This window comes from Aplidium turbinatum, chromosome 10, assembly GCF_918807975.1.
Source record: "Aplidium turbinatum chromosome 10, kaAplTurb1.1, whole genome shotgun sequence".
In the NCBI taxonomy this organism is placed as follows: domain Eukaryota; kingdom Metazoa; phylum Chordata; class Ascidiacea; order Aplousobranchia; family Polyclinidae; genus Aplidium; species Aplidium turbinatum.
In genome coordinates this window covers 22,842,314-22,859,863 of record NC_137481.1, presented here as the reverse complement: position 1 = coordinate 22,859,863, position 17,550 = coordinate 22,842,314, and the positions used below count along the sequence as shown (strand labels likewise).

At 38.5% G+C, this 17,550-nt stretch overlaps 1 protein-coding gene across 1 annotated transcript in view; it reads right to left on the bottom strand.

The window, feature by feature from the left end:
- Positions 1-17,550, bottom strand: part of LOC145779074 (adenomatous polyposis coli homolog) — a 43,962-nt gene that overhangs the window by 11,713 nt on the left and 14,699 nt on the right. The window contains exons 5-16 of the mRNA XM_082590646.1: positions 16,800-16,916; positions 15,349-15,487; positions 14,699-14,873; positions 14,007-14,226; positions 13,314-13,557; positions 7,924-8,167; positions 7,332-7,494; positions 6,879-6,956; positions 2,840-3,043; positions 2,393-2,524; positions 1,407-1,513; positions 620-815 (exon numbers count right to left, since the gene is read on the bottom strand). Coding sequence (XP_082446772.1) covers positions 620-815; positions 1,407-1,513; positions 2,393-2,524; positions 2,840-3,043; positions 6,879-6,956; positions 7,332-7,494; positions 7,924-8,167; positions 13,314-13,557; positions 14,007-14,226; positions 14,699-14,873; positions 15,349-15,487; positions 16,800-16,916 — 2,019 coding nt within the window. The remainder of the gene's footprint in view (positions 1-619; positions 816-1,406; positions 1,514-2,392; positions 2,525-2,839; positions 3,044-6,878; positions 6,957-7,331; positions 7,495-7,923; positions 8,168-13,313; positions 13,558-14,006; positions 14,227-14,698; positions 14,874-15,348; positions 15,488-16,799; positions 16,917-17,550) is intronic.

The following is a 17,550-nucleotide window of genomic DNA, read 5'->3' as shown; positions in this document are numbered from 1 at the left end:
GTGTGGGGTGAAAACGAGAAGGGAAAAAAGGACTGAAGAATTGTTGGATATGCTAGAGATGAGAGAGACCATAGACCAACTGGCAAGGGCAAATGGAGTAAGATGGTATGGACATGTGATAAGGAGGGAGGAAGGAAGTTTTCTTAGAAAGGCACTAGATCTAAAGGTGGATGGGAAGAGGAAACGCGGTCGTCCAAGAAGAACGTGGAAACAACAAGTGAAGGATGAGTTTAAAAAAGTCGGACTGAAGGAGGAAGATGCAAGGGACAGGGTGAAATGGAGAAAAGGGATTAAGACAATTGCTGCGCGGAAACAATCGGCCACCCCCACTAGTGGGGAACAAACCGACGATGGATTATGATGATGATGAAATGGAGCAATTCTGTAGCCAATATCACTTCGTTTGGCTCAACTGCAATAACAAACTAAGCACAGACCTGAAATGATTCAAACGAACATAGCAGTTTGCCTTGAGAAATAATCGGCATTGAAATTTCGTTTTTTCTGCTTCTTTTCGTCAGGTTTAGTTAATAGTTATTTAAAACTTGTTAACTCTTCAACAAATCTAAGATTAATCATCAAAAATTGAATTCAAATGGTTAGATGTTTAACCCTTCACCTGCAATGAAGGGATGTTGTTGCCCGAATCTGATTCGGTGGGAAATAGCGAGGAGAGCTTCTCCGGCTGATTGGATAGGAGATTACGAAGAGCCGCGATGCATCCTTGGGATATCACTTTGTGCTTCGAATGCATCAACTTACGAAGTTTCTCGACGGCGCCGAGCTCAAACAGAGACTTCTGATCGGTTTCATTTCTGTTGAAGAAAAATGTGATTGAAAATATATCTCTCTCTGTTCACGTCGAATCAAAACAGACGTCATATCGCCACCTAATGCAGCTGCAACTGAACAAGTGCAGCAGCTTTGATACACTTCATGAAATCAATAAAACAAAAACCATGAATAAAAATGGTAGAACTTCAACGAAACACAAGACCAGAAATTTTCCGCTGATGAATGGAGATTTTGGGCTGGAAAAGTACCAAAACAGTCTCCTTGGCATTTCCATCGACCATCAACTTACATGTATCACAAATAAATTTCAATTCGAAGAGAGTGGTGAGTTTTTAAGTTGATTTTGAAGATATACCATCGCAAAGAAACCACTGTAACTAATCTAATACTGATTTTACAAACTACGATTAAACAGAGAAAACTATCTTTGGATTGTTAGTCTGAAACAGATTACAAAACCAAAAAAGACACACGTTATCTGACTTTTAAACAATAAAACAGCGACTGAGCTAATTAATATTAGGTTTTCCCAACATCGATTAACAACTAGTTTATCGCTAAAACACAACATTAATTGGTTTGGCAGAGGTAACTAGCCACCATCATGTTACCGAGCCGAGAGGTTCCACAGCGTCCCACATGCGTTGCTCACAATTGTGAGGCTGGGGGAGGCCAATTGCTTGAGCAAGATCTGAAGACAGCCATGGTCTCGAAGCACCTGCAATGCAAAGTACACCAGTCAGTTCGCTTGAAGCTGTTGCAACGTATCCAGATGGTAAGCAACCCGAAGTTTTAGAATAGATGTAGGTAGCTTAAGCAAAGTGGCGATGACCTTTCACTAGTATATCAAAGGATGTCGGTTCGATGCCCAGCCCGAGCAGGTGGATGTCCTAGTAGGACACGGTGTACTTCAAGTAGACACAAAAATTGCATGCGTTGCTTTCCAGCTTACTTGATTCAAATCTCCATAACCCAGGCAGCCTAGGCGTGGTTAAAATAGAAAAAAATCAACAGCCAATGTTTCCGCACAAGCGGAACTTGATAGATGCAAGAGCTGCATGCTGGTAGAGTAGCGAGGGAGTTTCATTGCGAAGATTGTTTCCCATTAATCGTAAAAAACAAAAGGTCGCAAAGTTTTATAAGATACAGCCAATACAATACAAGGGCAAGCCGTTAGCAAGCTGTTACAGAATGGTTCGAATAATGTGTGAAAGGACACTTCTTGACAAAATAAGAAATGATGTCTCGAGAGAGTGGACTGATGTTGAGGATATTAAAGAGTACTTGCGTGGTCATCGTCTGAGATGGGTTGGATATCTTGAACGAACGAATGAGAACAATTTGACAAAGCGAGTTTGGAATGAGGTAGTGACGAGAAAAACGGAAAAAGAAGACCAAAAAAAACATGGGAAGACACTGTAAAGGATGACATGACAAAAAGAAACCTGAAAATTTAAGATGTCAATAATAAAGGAAAATGGAGGAGTTGCTGTAGACAACTGGTCGAACCTGATGTTTTGGGATGAAGACCAAGCTTCTTTGAAGCAAAATGAAGAAAGAAACGCCAATCTAGACTTTGTGCATGATTTACTCTCACCTGTCTGTATTCTTCATTGGTAGCAATAAGGCTTGATACATTACGCAGGATCCCACCTCCATTCTCGGTGACCTGGGCGGACTTTGAGGGACTTTTGTAGGTCAAGGTAGAAACTAGAAACGCCAACGAACCCTGAAGGAGACGCAAAGTCTTTAATTGTGGTATGGTAAGTCATTTTCTCAGAACTTCCAACCTAGCACTTAACTCAGGCTGTGGCAAAACACGAACTTGTAATGAATTTATACCATTAACTTTATGCCAACTAAGATAATACAGAATATGTTCAAGCGTAACTGAAAAATCGTCACCAACTAACGTCGACTCCAAACATCAAAAACTAAATAATATTTTTGTGATATTACAATGAACGCATAACAGGATGACCATTATTGCCATTGCTTCACGAGAGTATAAAGGCGGTCAGCTGTGATGTAGCAAACTTCATACCTGAACGTTACAGATATCGACTCGGTTCTGTGGGGAATGGCCGGATAAGTTCCACAGAGCGCCCAGCATGCTTTGAAGGGTTCCTTCCCTTTCAAATCGCATGACCCGTTCAGTCAGAACTTTGACCACTCCTTTCTGTTGAAGAACTTCACGGCCATGTTCGTCGGCCTGCCAGGATAAGTTGCGCAATATGCTTGCCATAACCTGCGCAAAACATCGAAAGATATCGTGGCAACATCATAAAGGTCATGCGTTTCATGCCGACAGCGGAGTGACTTTCACGCTTTCCACCCATCCAGCAAAATCTGTCATTTTTACATTTGATTTGACGTCTGCAGACGTTAAATCAATGTAAAAATGCAAACCTTTCTGGTTGAGTGGAACTCACGCGATGTGCGTGACTCATGCTCTCGGAATAGACAGTGGTGGATCCAGGGGGGCGGCTGGGGTGATGGCCCCCCTAAAACACAGAAAAGTAACTTTATTGACGGTGTATTTGCAAGTTCGGATTAAGTCCTACAGATCATCGCGTTTTGATAAAATATAGCTCCCTCCCCATTTGCTTGACACAAGCTACTTGCTTGACCCACCCCTGGCGATAGAAGCATTGAATGCGCTTCTTAATATGACGTTGAATTGCTGATTTACACAAATGACAAGATAGGTTCTCAAAGGTTTTCGTGATTGAGAAAAGTTTTTCAGTACAAAGCTACTGTAGTTAGAAGTGGGTGAAAAAAGTTCCACTTGGTTTGGTTTTGAATCTTGATCCTTGAACTGACAAAGACTTGATGTAGTTAAAACTGTTAGATGTAAGACTGGAAGTAGTTAAAGATGTTAGTTAAAAGTGTAAAAGTTAAAACTGTTGTAACTAGACAAGATTTCCGATGATGTTCGTAATGTCTTCATAATGCAAAAACTAAATTTAAAATGAAATCTTTTTTCGAGAACTTGAACTTGACAACGAAACAAGATTCAAGAAACTTCAAACGAAACCAAATCAAGGCAATCGTTTTGCGCCGAAATGAAATATTGTGTTTCAAACAGCCCTAAAACTGTTCAATCAATAAGAAAAAAATTACCATTACAATGTCTGAACATGGATACTGGTAGAGAACATTGCAAGAATGCTTCATTGGCGTAAAATAATAAAAAAGTGACGATTCAGTTGGTGCTAGAATTGAAGAGCAATAATTTCATTCATGCCATCGATTGCTTTGATCATGCAGCTGTTTAATCTCTTGTTTCATAAAACCAGCCACTTTTCAACGATGCAATGTCTGCTTACGTTGAATCAACAAAACTGGACTTAGGACCAGTATTTTCAAAAAAATGACATACGCATTGTGTTTTTTGGATGCAGTTTGATTTTAAAATATTGAATTTGTAGCTTACTTTACAATTTCTCTATTTCTGTACAAATAATATTAAAATCCAACAAATTTTCTCCACAAAAGCGACACTTTTTTCGTAGCTTAATTTCATCTTAATTTCTTAACTACAGTAAGAGTAACCACTGCTGAGCTTTTTTTGAAATACTTTTACAAAACTTTTGACCGTAAATACTTTTACAGTAAAGCACTTTTGGCAATTTTGAAAGTTGGATAAACCAAGCCCAGCCTGTTGAATGCAATCCTGTGACAAATGTAAATTAATTAGGTATTGATCCCAACAAGATACTCATTACCAATCCATCTGCCCCTTTGGGATATGCTGCTGGCGTTTGAAGTGTACTGTACCGATACAATACTTCTATTTTGCCACTGTCTCAACCAACAAAACTGATGTTTTTACATTAACTCAACCTTTATTGAGGTAAAATAGACAAGAAAACTGTAGTTAGACAAATCTTGCTAGCCGGGACACTCATATTCATAAAGCATATCCCCGAGAGCAAAATCTATCAATCTAAAAATGACAGATTTTTCTGGCTGGGTGAACAAGCAACATTTCTTTCATGTGCTATGTGCTTGCATGATATATGGTTGTGAGAGTGATTGACAATGGTTAGCTTGCATGCTTTATCATAACAATACAGTGGAACATTATGAAAAACCATCAAATCGCCTATTGACACAGTAACTTGATTCAAAATTGCACACTTGTTGAACGTACAAACGTTGCGGAAACGTTGGAATCGTACTGTCTGTGCTTACAATTACAAAGCAAAGATTTGTGAAGGTTGTATACAGGGAACAACCACATCAACAGCATTCTATAACTTCACGGTTTAACACTACTTCCTAACACACGTTCAACCACTAATCTCAAAAAAAAAAAAAAAAAAACGAGGCTCAAGCAATGGAAACAACAATTCGAAAATGACCCATCATATGCGGAAATAAAGGTTCCACCATCAGAGTCCCATCCCCAGGAGCAAACGCCTCCTGGGCAAAGTGGAAAACCTTGAATCGACTTCGAACCAGAGTTGGCCGTACTAAATTTGCAATGATAAAGTGGGGCTACAACAGGGACCCAGTTACATATCAAAGGCACCAAACAGTGCAGCGATTGGTGCATCAACCAAATTTAGAAGACTCGATAGAAGAGTTCACAAACTTAACTACCTCCTACAGACCTACAAGCTAAAAATGTTAGTCAAATGGAAAATAACGAACCCATACAATCACAGTGACATAAAATTGTAGTCAGCAAAACTTGGCATTGTTACATCATTTCAACGACCGATAACGTTAAAATGATGTAAACATGGCAACTTTTTCTGACAAACAACCACATTAATGTTTTTATTATTTGCAGAGCTTGGTAAAAAAAATGAAACAGCGATATCAAATGTATTTCAATTTGGGTAAGGTGTCGAAGGCGTAAGTCAACTGCTTTCAAAATCGAATTCCAGTAAAAGAAAAAACAAGTTTCAGGAATGAAACAAACATGAGTCGCGGCACTGGTTTCCGCCATCATGGAGAGTTGCAGTTCACAACTAAGTGTTGCCCGAAACCCTTTCTCTTGTGTCACTTTAAAAGGTGTTATTACAGTAAAAAATATGATAACAAAATGCATTTCGATACATGTGAGATTGCATTTGAAAGATGCTGCCGGAATAAATATCCAAATTGCAAGAAGCTGAACGGTTTTGGCATTAGCATGTAAAATAACAGATGGCGAAAACTCGCGGCTCTTTCATCAGTGTAACGTCAGCGTATGCTGAATTAGTGTTAAAACAATATGAGAATCGACGTAGTATCTTATCAATATTTCATTTGACAAAATGAAATGGTAAAAGCAACTCTAAAGAGAGGACCATCAATATTGCATGAGGGAAAGATGCCACATTGATTTGGTGACTGCCCCTATTAACTTGGTACCAATGAAGGAAACACGATTTCCAAAGATGGAGGTGAGAGATCGAATTAACCTGATGAAAATTAAGTTAAAATTTATTCGAAGAATTGAAAAGTGGCGTGCCTTTTTGTGCTTTTCCTAAAGCGTGCCCATGCTCAGAATGAAGTAACAACGAATTAACATAATTTGAGAATTACGACTTCGCTAGACTTAAAAATTAAGAAAATACCCCTATTTGTGTAACGTGTATTACACTTCAAGAGCAGTTCTCTATTGCAAAGCTACTGTTTTTCACGGAAAAGAACCACATTGTTATTGTTTGTACGTTGGTATTGTTGATGGTCTTCAACGTTTACGTCAAAGGCAAATTGAAAAATGTTTTTTTTTTTAATGGAAACGCAGGACCTCTGTTTACTTTGCTCAACAGCTAATGGGCCGCTGGAAGAGCGATACTGCAAGATAAAATTCTGGAAAATAACAAATTTGCTGCCGAAAGGAGTGAGATTGCTGTTTTATTTCTAGCCAGAAACCAGTCTTTTTTCACATTGAATAAAGGAGTAAGATTGCTGTTTCCAGACGGAAACCAGTTTTTTTCACATTGATTCAACGTCTGCAGGAATTTCATCCACTAAACAAGTCAAGGTTTGATTTGCAAGTTGGCTTTAAAAACGAAAACCACACTAAATTGCGTTGAAAAAATATAAAAAACTACAAGACAAAATAAAAACTATCCGCCAACCTGAGGAATTTCTTCAGAGTTCCATTGGAGTTGCTCGATCAAAACCTCAATTAGACCAGGCATGTTTATCAACAGGGTCTGAAAACAAAAGCAAACATGGAAGCATGCTACCATGCGAAGCACAAAGTCATCACATCACAGAAACATGAAGTTGGAAACGTGATATGCACTTCATATCTTGCTTGACAACAAGCAGTCTCACACCAAAAACAAACCTTTAACAACTTAACTTAATCTTCGACAGAATCTAGGAAGAATTTACTTAACTTTGTAATCGGAAATGTTGCCAACTATGTTGGGTTTTTACCCGATTCGATCCTTATACAATTTCTAAACAAACCAAACTATTCCCAAGCGCATGGAGGTCAGTTACGATGCCTGGCTAAACGTAGGCGCCTAGTATTGGTCGAATAGTTGCCAGTAGAAACGAGTATGCGTTCCAATGCAACCTACCTTATTGACTGAATCACCATAGGTGAGAGTGGTGAGGGTGTGGCCTGCATATTGCCTGAGCAAAGTCGACAATTCGTTTTTTCTTTCTTCGTGGCTGTTGAGCTTGCAATCAAGAATGAGCAGCTCAGCCACACAAAACAACCCACCAAGGTCGTTGACAGCCCTGGATGAAAGTCAACGGAAAATGAATTCTATTAATATTCTCGCACTATGTAAAGTTGTGATAAAACTGACATGTTACTTTTCATCAGAAATTTCTTTGAAATAAATTTAGTAGCAATAGTAGCACCCGTATGGTGGATATTGACAAAAACAGCTTATCTGACTAACAAGGATGTTCTGCTCCCCTAAGTGTCAGTGCATTTCCCACAGTGACAAATTGCTTTAAAATTAAAACATAAGATAACACCAAACAAATCAAAGGTTCAATTTCCAACTACTATCATGTGATTGTAATAAATGACGCAAAAATTGCTGGTGCGTGGCCATTGTTAAGGCTTCTTGGAGCTGTGGAACATGAAGTAACTGTCTATCAGCATCAGGAGTTCAATAAATAACTCGAAATCGACGAGAATTTCAGGATATCACTTACGTCCGGATAGTTTGGTTGTAGGAGCACCTCATAATCTCTTTCACGGATTTAACAAGAACCTCCTTGATGGGTGGAGGAAAGGGCTTGTCTCTTTGAGGTGATGTTGGAGCTGTGTCGGAGTTTGCCACAGAAAAGTGATCACAAATGTAACGGTGGACAGCACCACAATGAGCACGAATTGCTTCCAGATGACGAAGGATGAGATCCTCTATCTTTCCTCGTTCTTTGTCGGTATTGGAGCAAACTAAGAGATAAATCCTCTTTCAGTTCAGCCGTGTTTCTTCTCCACGGAACACTACAATACGCTAAACAATATTTCCACAAAGAACCAAACGAGATCAGGATATTATGGCATGTCAGTAAGTTAGCTTTTTGTTTTTTTATGGCCTACATTTTCTTGTTTCAAATTTTGGATAACTTTTGTGGATTCACAACAAGTGTGTAATCAAAAAAGTTGTGAAGAGAACTCAACACTGGCACAATATGCACAAGGCAAGATACGGTCAATGGGTAAAATAGAATTTGCGTCAAATAGTTTTGTGGTGAGACAGGTCAGGCGCGGTCAATAAACTCGCGCCAAAATGTCGTGTACCGAAGCAAACAAAGGAAAAAGTAACAGATGCTCGTCTACTATGCACCAGTGCTCATGAAGACGTATTACTTGTATTACCGTATAGGCGAGTAAGAAGTGACATTGGACCCGGACATTTTTGATAACAACCATTTTTTGGTTGCAGGAGGCTTGTCTGGTAGTCAGATCGACGATTCCAAAATTCGGCAAAAATCGGACTTGGGGAACTGCCCCAAAACCGCATTTTAAATTTTCATAGCGCGCCATCTAGCGGTTGTAAATATTTGCTTTAAGTAAAATGCAACTGATTAAGCATATACACGTAATTAACACTCACAAAAACATAAGTGTAATAATATTTTTTAAAAAAGGTTGTGATCATGGGTGTCGGCAGGGAAGGGGCACTTACCCCCTCCCCCAAGATTATGATTTACATGTAATTTGCTCGAGAGTGCAATTTTCAAAAATTGTATTCGCTTTCCACGCAAACACTTTCTCATCAGGTTTTCAACCAATTCTACTTCAGTTTTTTGATTTCTCTAAATAGTTTTGCGCCATAGGCGAAACAACCATTTACATCATACGTTAATAGTAATTTTTTTCACAACTTTTGCACCTCACCACTCAAATGTTACTTTAAATTTAGAACTTTTCTTACCTATGTTGCAGCTTACAAGATGGATTTGGCTTTAAAAATTGTGCCCTCCCAACCCCCGCTTCTCCCCCACCCCTGCATTTTTTCTGCCGACGCCCATATTTGTGACGTATTTGGCCATTTATTACAGTTTAATTATTTTCACGCAATTATAACTGCCTACGTTAAAGTGTAATTCAATGTAGGCTTGATGACACTTCAACAACATTAGCAACTGAAACAAGTGGTGATACAACGTTGGCAGATGTATAATCAACGTATATTAGAAAGATAAACATCAGCGATTTGAGCAATTAATGCTTATCTGGAGACCATTTAATGTCGTTTATTCAGTATTATTGCTTTGCTTCAACAGAAAAGGCAGCGTGCATTTAATATATGCGTTTACTTTCATTTACTAATCATTCATTGCAAAAATATTTTACTTCCAAAACTACCACAGTAACAATTTGAGGTCCCGTTCTAGGGATGCAACTATTTTTATTAAAGTAAATATACTTCTACACTCACAGCTATTGGGTATCTAACACTCTAAAAGTGATGAGTTTTCACACTGAGCTTCACAAGCACAGTGAATACTGCATTTAAAGCCTTTCTTGGAGCAACCACAAAATGTGCATAAACGCTTAGCGCTCCTGCAATTGCACCTAATTTCTTTCAAAAAGGTTTTGGGTGCACATTCATTATCTGTCATTATTGGAACCCGACCAGAAGCTGTTTCCTTGTATCCATAGAAAGTAAGATTCAGCACAGTTTTCAAATGACGACATGTTGACACTTGATGATGCGCACGAAGGCTGTAAAAGTAGCATGCTCTACTTGTTGGAGGCATTCTTTCAACTGATATATATTTTGAGGATACAGCGTAATGGTAGCGCAATAAATTCAAAGTATTCATGGAAAACACTTGCTTATACAAAATTTGGGAGAATTCTTCTCCAATTCTGGAAATGTCTTTTCTTTTAAAACTTCCTTGTTTCCGAAGGTGGCACATTTACGTTGCACTTTGTCCAGACCTTTCAAGATTTTAAAAACTTTTACTTTTCCCGTTTCGTAAAAGCAGGATGTTGTATCGCATCCAGAGAACGCTTGGCAAAATAGCAAAGATCGGCACATATTTTTTCCGAGAGCAAGCTGAGCTCGACGAACGGAAATTTTCGCGTTAGACATTTTCATGTAAATGCAATTTCCGCATGGTGCGTGATAAAGCAAAAGGATGAGTACATCAGTATCGTCAGCCATCACAGTTAGCCTGTACTCGACCATAGGTTTCATGTTCTTCCAGAACCTTACGGACCATAGCAACATCAGCGTCTCTTTCTCCTTTGGCCTTGTCCACAATAATGTCATTACTACTAAGATTATCCTAGAGTAAGTTTATAAATTGTTACGTTTTTTATTTGATAAAAATGCGGGTTTATTTGCCGGGATGGGTGTGTCTAAGCGAATTGCTACGTTGGGACAAGATGTGGTCAGCTTTTACTCTGCTCCTTTGGTTGTTTCAATATCAAAATTGTCAAAAACAACTCTGATATTGGTATTTTCCCCGCGTAGGCTACAAGATATTGAATGAACATTTCAAGTAAATTTTTCATATTCCAGGAAAGTCAGTGAATGAAAGCACAGCCATCAAATACAATCGAAATACAAGATAATCGAGAATTAGTGCACAAAATATTCTCATTTTGCAAGATTATGTATTTGAACAATGCAGATGTCTGAGACTTTCGTATACTTCCGTTATCTGAGAAAAGTGATGGTGGAACATTGACAAGTTCATACGAAAATTTGTCCGGTTCCAGTGACCCCTGCAAACACGCTATAGACAGCAATTTGTGAAAGATTTCGGTGAATGACATGTGTATTGTATATCTCTTTATCTTCATATTTTAAGGCTTTTCGCATAACGGCAAATGTACTTGCTTGGTCAGATCTTTTCAGCGAAATCTCTTTCAGTTTCTTTCCACATATTTTGCGAATAATATTGTTACCAATAATTAAGACGTTATCCATATTTACACGAGTATCAGCAATAATGCCCTGTTGAAACGTTGTAGCCTACAAATCTTCTCCATCGTTTTTGGCAAAGATTTCGTTGCATACACAGTTTTCCATAAATCATCTAAACCACGTCTTTCCACCAGTTTGCACCCTGCTCCGAGAAAGGACATCAGTTGATGAAAACCACCAAGTTGTAAGTGAACATTTTTGAAAATACCAAAATTGTCCTGTTTAAGTGTTTAATTTTGAATGCTCTGAAGTAGAGGGGTTGGTCAAACGTTAGCGATGTACAACGTATGTTCATTTTTCTCGCTTGGTCTTGAACGAATATCATTGTATTGTAAACAGCTTCATCTGTTGCGGGATTAAGCGGTATCATAGGAATAAATGATACTGACAAAACCTGAAACTCACCTTGAACTACATTAGCCATGAACCCTTGCCATTGTACTGGCTTAGAATTGAATATGTTTGAACACAGCCATAGAGTGTCAAGCAATTCATGGTGCGTAAATAACACGCAAGAGACGTTCAGCTGCTTGATTTGTATGTCTTTCCAAGTACCTGTCTTTGCACCAGTATACGACTTGACTAAATTGCCAAAATTGCCTGATTCTAGTAGTTCAGTTGCACTGACGTGTTGTCTTTCAATAACTAGTGGTCGAGTTGCCATGCTTGGTGTTTGACAATTTATAATGCCCATCACATGAGTTCATGACCTGTCAGACTATCTTCGTTAAAATCGAAGTTATCTGCTACCCACTGACAGAAAAAGCCGGGATGACTTTTAGAGTCCATTACCTCATCCGTATTATCACCATTCGCTTGGCTTACAGTAGCTGATCGTTTAATCGCTATTACTATTACTCATAACTTGCACAAAGACCAAGGGATGGTCCCAGCCAACAAAATCCGTCATTTTTACATTTGTTACATTTTTACATGACAGATTTTGCTGTCTGGGGTAGTACATCCAAAAGAATACTCGATCTTGTGACCTGATGTATAAAAATGCCAATTGACTATAAAAGTCTCGCGACATTGCATCGACGTAAGAATGGCTACCTATGTAACGACCTGTTTCTTCAGGTAAGTATTTTTGTGCAGCTTTAGCGATGATGCAATGGATTTAATGACTTGGCTGGTATGATGTTATAGTTGTTATCCAACTCCTTAATTATGCTTTTTCTGAAATCTTTTCTTTGTGAAAGTTCAAGATATAATTCATTACCAACTTTTATGTGTCCGTAATTTTCCTGTTCGTCAGGTTCGTTGTAACAGACGAAATTACATTAGTTAATTAGCATTTTCTAGAATTTTACAACCCCTTCACTGTGGGATGGCACAACGGGTAAGGCGTTGGCTTTCCAATTATGCAAACCTGGTTCGACTCCCGGCTTCAGCTGATTGTTGAAAACATCGCTCATCTCTACCTAGGGTGTAATAAATTGGGTGGGCATAACTGCTGCAGGAAAGGCGGCCGAAAGAAAGGAACTGGCCACCCTACTTTCCTTAGTGCCAAAGGCTTAGTACAATGAGGACCTTATCTTCTCATACCCAACACTTGAATCAAGTACGGGACCACCTTTTTACACTATCATTGGAGCCTAAATTCTGTTACATGAGGCACTCAGCAAACAAAATATGTTATTTTGCGTCGATTCAACGTTGCCAGATGTTGAATCAACGTAAAATAGCAAATTTTGCCGAAGGGTAATTCTAGACACTATGTTAATCATCCTTGTTTCACTTGAAATTCGGGAATTAGCACGACAAAAAATACATATATTTTTCTTCCGCTAGATGGCGCGCCGATCAATAATTGCCCCAGTGAAAAAGGTCTTTCCCCATGTCCGAATTTTGCCGAATTTTAAATTTGGGGTGTCAAACAGGTAACCCATCTTTTTATGAAGAAAAATGGTTGTTATCAAAAATGTCCGGGTCCGGCTATTTTTATGTCAATTCTTACTCGCCTAGTAATCATGCCAACTAAGATTTTTAATAACTGTTCAAACATTATTTTGTGAATTCAAATAACTTAGAGTAGGTTTTATATGATAAAGTTTTTGAATAAGAAGCATACATAGTAAATACCTGCATCATTTGTCCATGCGCCACGTCTAGTTAAAAAATACAACAAAATTTGAGAAGAACAAAACATACCAATGTTGCGAAGCGCTTTCGAAGCACACTCTTTCATTTCCTGCTTCTTGTCCAATTTTTCTTTTGACGTTTTATGTGACGACAAAATAGTTCCATCATGCAGCAACTGAATGAGAGCGTGCATGCATCCTGCCTGTCTCATGGCACTGCTGCTATCCACGGAGTGGCTCAGGGAATACAGCATCCTGCTCATGTCTTCCGGATCGTTCGGTCCAAGTTTTGAAATTAGTTCAACAATATTGACCTAAGAATTGAAGACCGTGTAAATGAAGACATATCATAGCGCAAATGATATAGGTCCAAATTTCTGGAAAGCAGATTCATATAGTTTCACACACAGAGCAAGGATATATGCTAACGACATTATAATATAAAGTCTTAGGTCTTAACTATGCATTCCGATAGTCAGACATTGTCACCACTTCAGTCTACGCAATAGTACAGTATGGGATACTGCAATACAGAAATGTACAAGACCTAAATATCTAAACGATTCAATACCCGAATAAACTTTTTCAAAATTTTCAGCAACAAATGTGCATGACAATGAGCTGTGCTTGTGGTTCCCCGGCTTTCAAACAACTTTTCAAAATTATTTAAAAATGACACAACTTGAAAAGCCAAATTTCTTTTGCATGTTCCAAGCAAGAAGAATGTTTCAAAACGTTCAAATAGTTGCCAAAGCAAACTCACCTTAGAGCCGTTTGAGTTAGACGCAACCTGTCGAGGCAAAGAAGATAAACTAAAGGCAGATGCGTTATCAGCATCAGGATGGGGGATGCTGGAAGGATCGTGATTATGGTGGAGGTGATCCGGTAAAGAAGCTGCCGATCCCACACGAGCCCCTTGTCCAAAGGGATTAACCAAGGAAGGTGAAAGGTTTCCTAGGCACGTTTGGTGGGTCTGGGTGGCTCTGCATAAAGTCAGAATGAGCAGACGTTCAAAAACGTGCGACAACAGAAATGCTAAAAAAAATACACTCAAAGTTTTGCAAGACATCTGACTTCACAAGCTTCGACATGTTCATGAAATTCCATCCGCTAACTGTATGCACCAATAGACGCAGTGCTTAGTGATGGAACAATCGTAAGTTGTAGCATCATTGTTAATAGAAAGTTATGAGACAATTGATCAACACTTTAAGTTTACACACTCGCATCCATAAATACATACACAGTTTTCATAGATCATTGCTGCGGAATGACATTTGGCAGTTAAAGATGTTTTTTCTTTTTTGTTCACTTTTATGTGTGTTTTTCAAATGGTTTGATAAAGCATAGTAAACAAATAACAAACACAAAAGGCGACCAAAAAGGATACATGAAATATAGCAGCTTAACATACTTCAAAAAAAATAACTTAAGTATATTAGAAAAATAAAGTACCGAGATAGTTTCCAAACGCCATTGTTGCTTTCGCCTTCAACAGGAGAAGATAGATTTAGCATGTCATGATGTAGGGTTTGGAATGTGCAAAATGCTGTTGGCGTTTGCGTTGACACATCCGTCAGTGATTGGCAACCACGTGTGAAGGTGTTATATCTTTCATGAGCTCCGTTATCTGTGAGCACAGCAACGTTTATGTAAAGAGGGCAATGTATCTTATATCGTGTGGGGTACCACAAGGAAACATAAACGAACTGCTACAATTTAACCTAAAAACCTCCTTGTAGTGAGCGGAGGGGTATAAAATATAAACCACAGTGTTCTATGAAACACCACTTTGGAATACAATTCGATCTTAAAGTGTAGACTGTAGATCATTTTTAACTTTTTCTGAATAGAGCGAAAGTTGGGCTGAAGCATGTGACGGCGTTGTGACGCCCGTCCGAGTGTGGGCACCAAATAGTACGACATGGTGCGCCTCTTCCTTTCAACGGGATTGGATCATTTCTATAGCAACCGACAAAGTACGAACTGATGAGATATGAACCTGTTGATTGGCGATCGTAGGCGGTTAGCCACGGAAGCATGCACTGCTCTGAAGCAGTTTTCGGAGCTGGAAGCTTTTGCAATGAGTGAGTAAACATTCTTACCAAGCTCGAAAGACTTTCTCGTACCATTCGTTGGCTCTCCAACGCCGAGCTTATGTTTGACGGGCGATTCCAAACAAAGATATTGACCCTGGAGCTTATGAAGTTCGCGTTCGATGAGCTTGATTTGCTGGAGCCAGTCCTTTAAAAACCAACACCAACTTACAACAAAATAACAACCCATCAAAAACCGTCAGATCATATAACATTACGACCTTAAAATTACTTTCGATAGGTTCATAGAAAAAGTTTGTCTCATTCTATCCAGTATAAATTTTCGTTTTTACATCGTTTCAGCGTCACTAAAACGGTAACTTTTGCCATCTGCGTACATCTTTCAAGTGTGTTCGGTAGCTTTGTGATAGAATTTAGCCGATATAACAGTTAACTTTGCTGTTTAGCGTTGGATGCCTGTTGACTAACCCAAGCGAGTTTCAGAATGCAGAACAACAGCACGAGTGTGTGCCAAGAAGTTTAATCCTTTTATTATTAAAGATCTGTTCATGATAAAATGCGCACTAACACTTTTGCGAAGTTTAACTTTTGTTTACATAGGTACATCATGAGTGGAGATATCCGAAATAGCACTTAAGAATAACAATGTTTCAAATTTCTGAAACAGAAGTCTTAAACTAGCAACGTTGAAAACTAGGTGCAAATTTTATGTAAACAAACGTTTCCCGGTTGATCAGCAAACAATAAAAAATGTACCTACAAAAACACAAAACTATATATAAATTAGCTGGAAGAGAAAAATCCGTTTGTTGTATCAACAAACAAATATGAGAGAATTTGTTTCAGTACAAGGATCTATCCAACTTAATGGTGTTGACTTTGTGTTGCAAAGGTTTGATAAATTTTGGTGTCAATGTGAAAACCACTAAAACAAAGCACAAACGTCTGTAACTGCACTACTGAAACCTGTGAGAAAGCCACCCCAAACCACAAACTAAATTGTCAGGTTTGCCACATTGCTAGAAACTAAACTGCCAAGACTTCATTATGGCTAAACAGTAAACATTGTATACAGTATTATTTTCCTGAAAGTTTGCGGTTGGTCGATTGAGATATAAATAGCCTAGTTATCAATCTCTTACTAAGGTTGAACATTCTTTTACGTCGCAGCTGCGCAAAAACGAGATATAGGTACATAGTCAAATTTGCATAAAATTGATGGCTTCAAAATAAAGTGCTTTTACATATGGGTGGTCTAATTAAAACGTACAAAACTGTTCTCTGTTATTTGCCATACTACGAACATTATAAACATTTTTGGTGTCCATGAACTACACAGAGACTCCGCAAGGTTACTGTGGAGCAGCCAACTTTTGGTCTCATAATGCAAGACACGCAGAAGTTTGCCGATTAAAAAGCAATGGAATGCAGTAACGAAAGCATAGCGGTGTTTGTCAGCTAGACAGTAAGTGGGTTAAACAATACACTGTTCAACCTACCTGGACCCTGTAACGCATCATATCAGGGGAGCCCAGTTCCTTTTCCATTTTCTCCTGTGCTTCTCTGACGTTGATTTCAAGCGAGCGACGAGTCTGCTCAGCTGATGAGGAATAGGGCTGCAAAGTAATTTATGTTGAAAGCGCATAAGTGTATTAAAAGACTACTGATACACACCTGCTTCATTAAACTCACAGCACTACTATAAAAAACGATAATGAAAAAGTAAACCTGGCAGTTATTGAACACTGAACAGGTGTGGTGAAATAATCAATACAATTTTCCCAGAGTCATTATCAAACCAGCTGCAACAACAACTAACGTCTAATAACGTTTTATTACCGTACGTTTATTGAAAGTCTTTGCAAGACATTTATAGCAAAGTCAGACAAACCTTAAATTTGTGAATAATTAATAGGAGGAGAGATATTTTAGCAATACAATGGTAGAGCTTGAATGTTTTTTTGATAACAATTTCTGAAACCTTATGGAGAACTTCAATTAGCAACAACTAGCATAGTAGGCTATTGTTCAGGGTCTACGTAAGAAAACGTTAGCTTGGTTCGAGATTAATTTCATTTCGAAAAAAAGAAACAAGATCCTGTTACGAGCAGCTGCAATTCAAAAATGTTAAAGCCTTCCACTGCAGTTGAATTTCATATTTTTCATTAATAATGTAACCAAATACTTTAATCGTAGATTAGATTTGCTTTAAGAGAAAAAAATTTTGACTACCGAGCAAACGTTGCATTC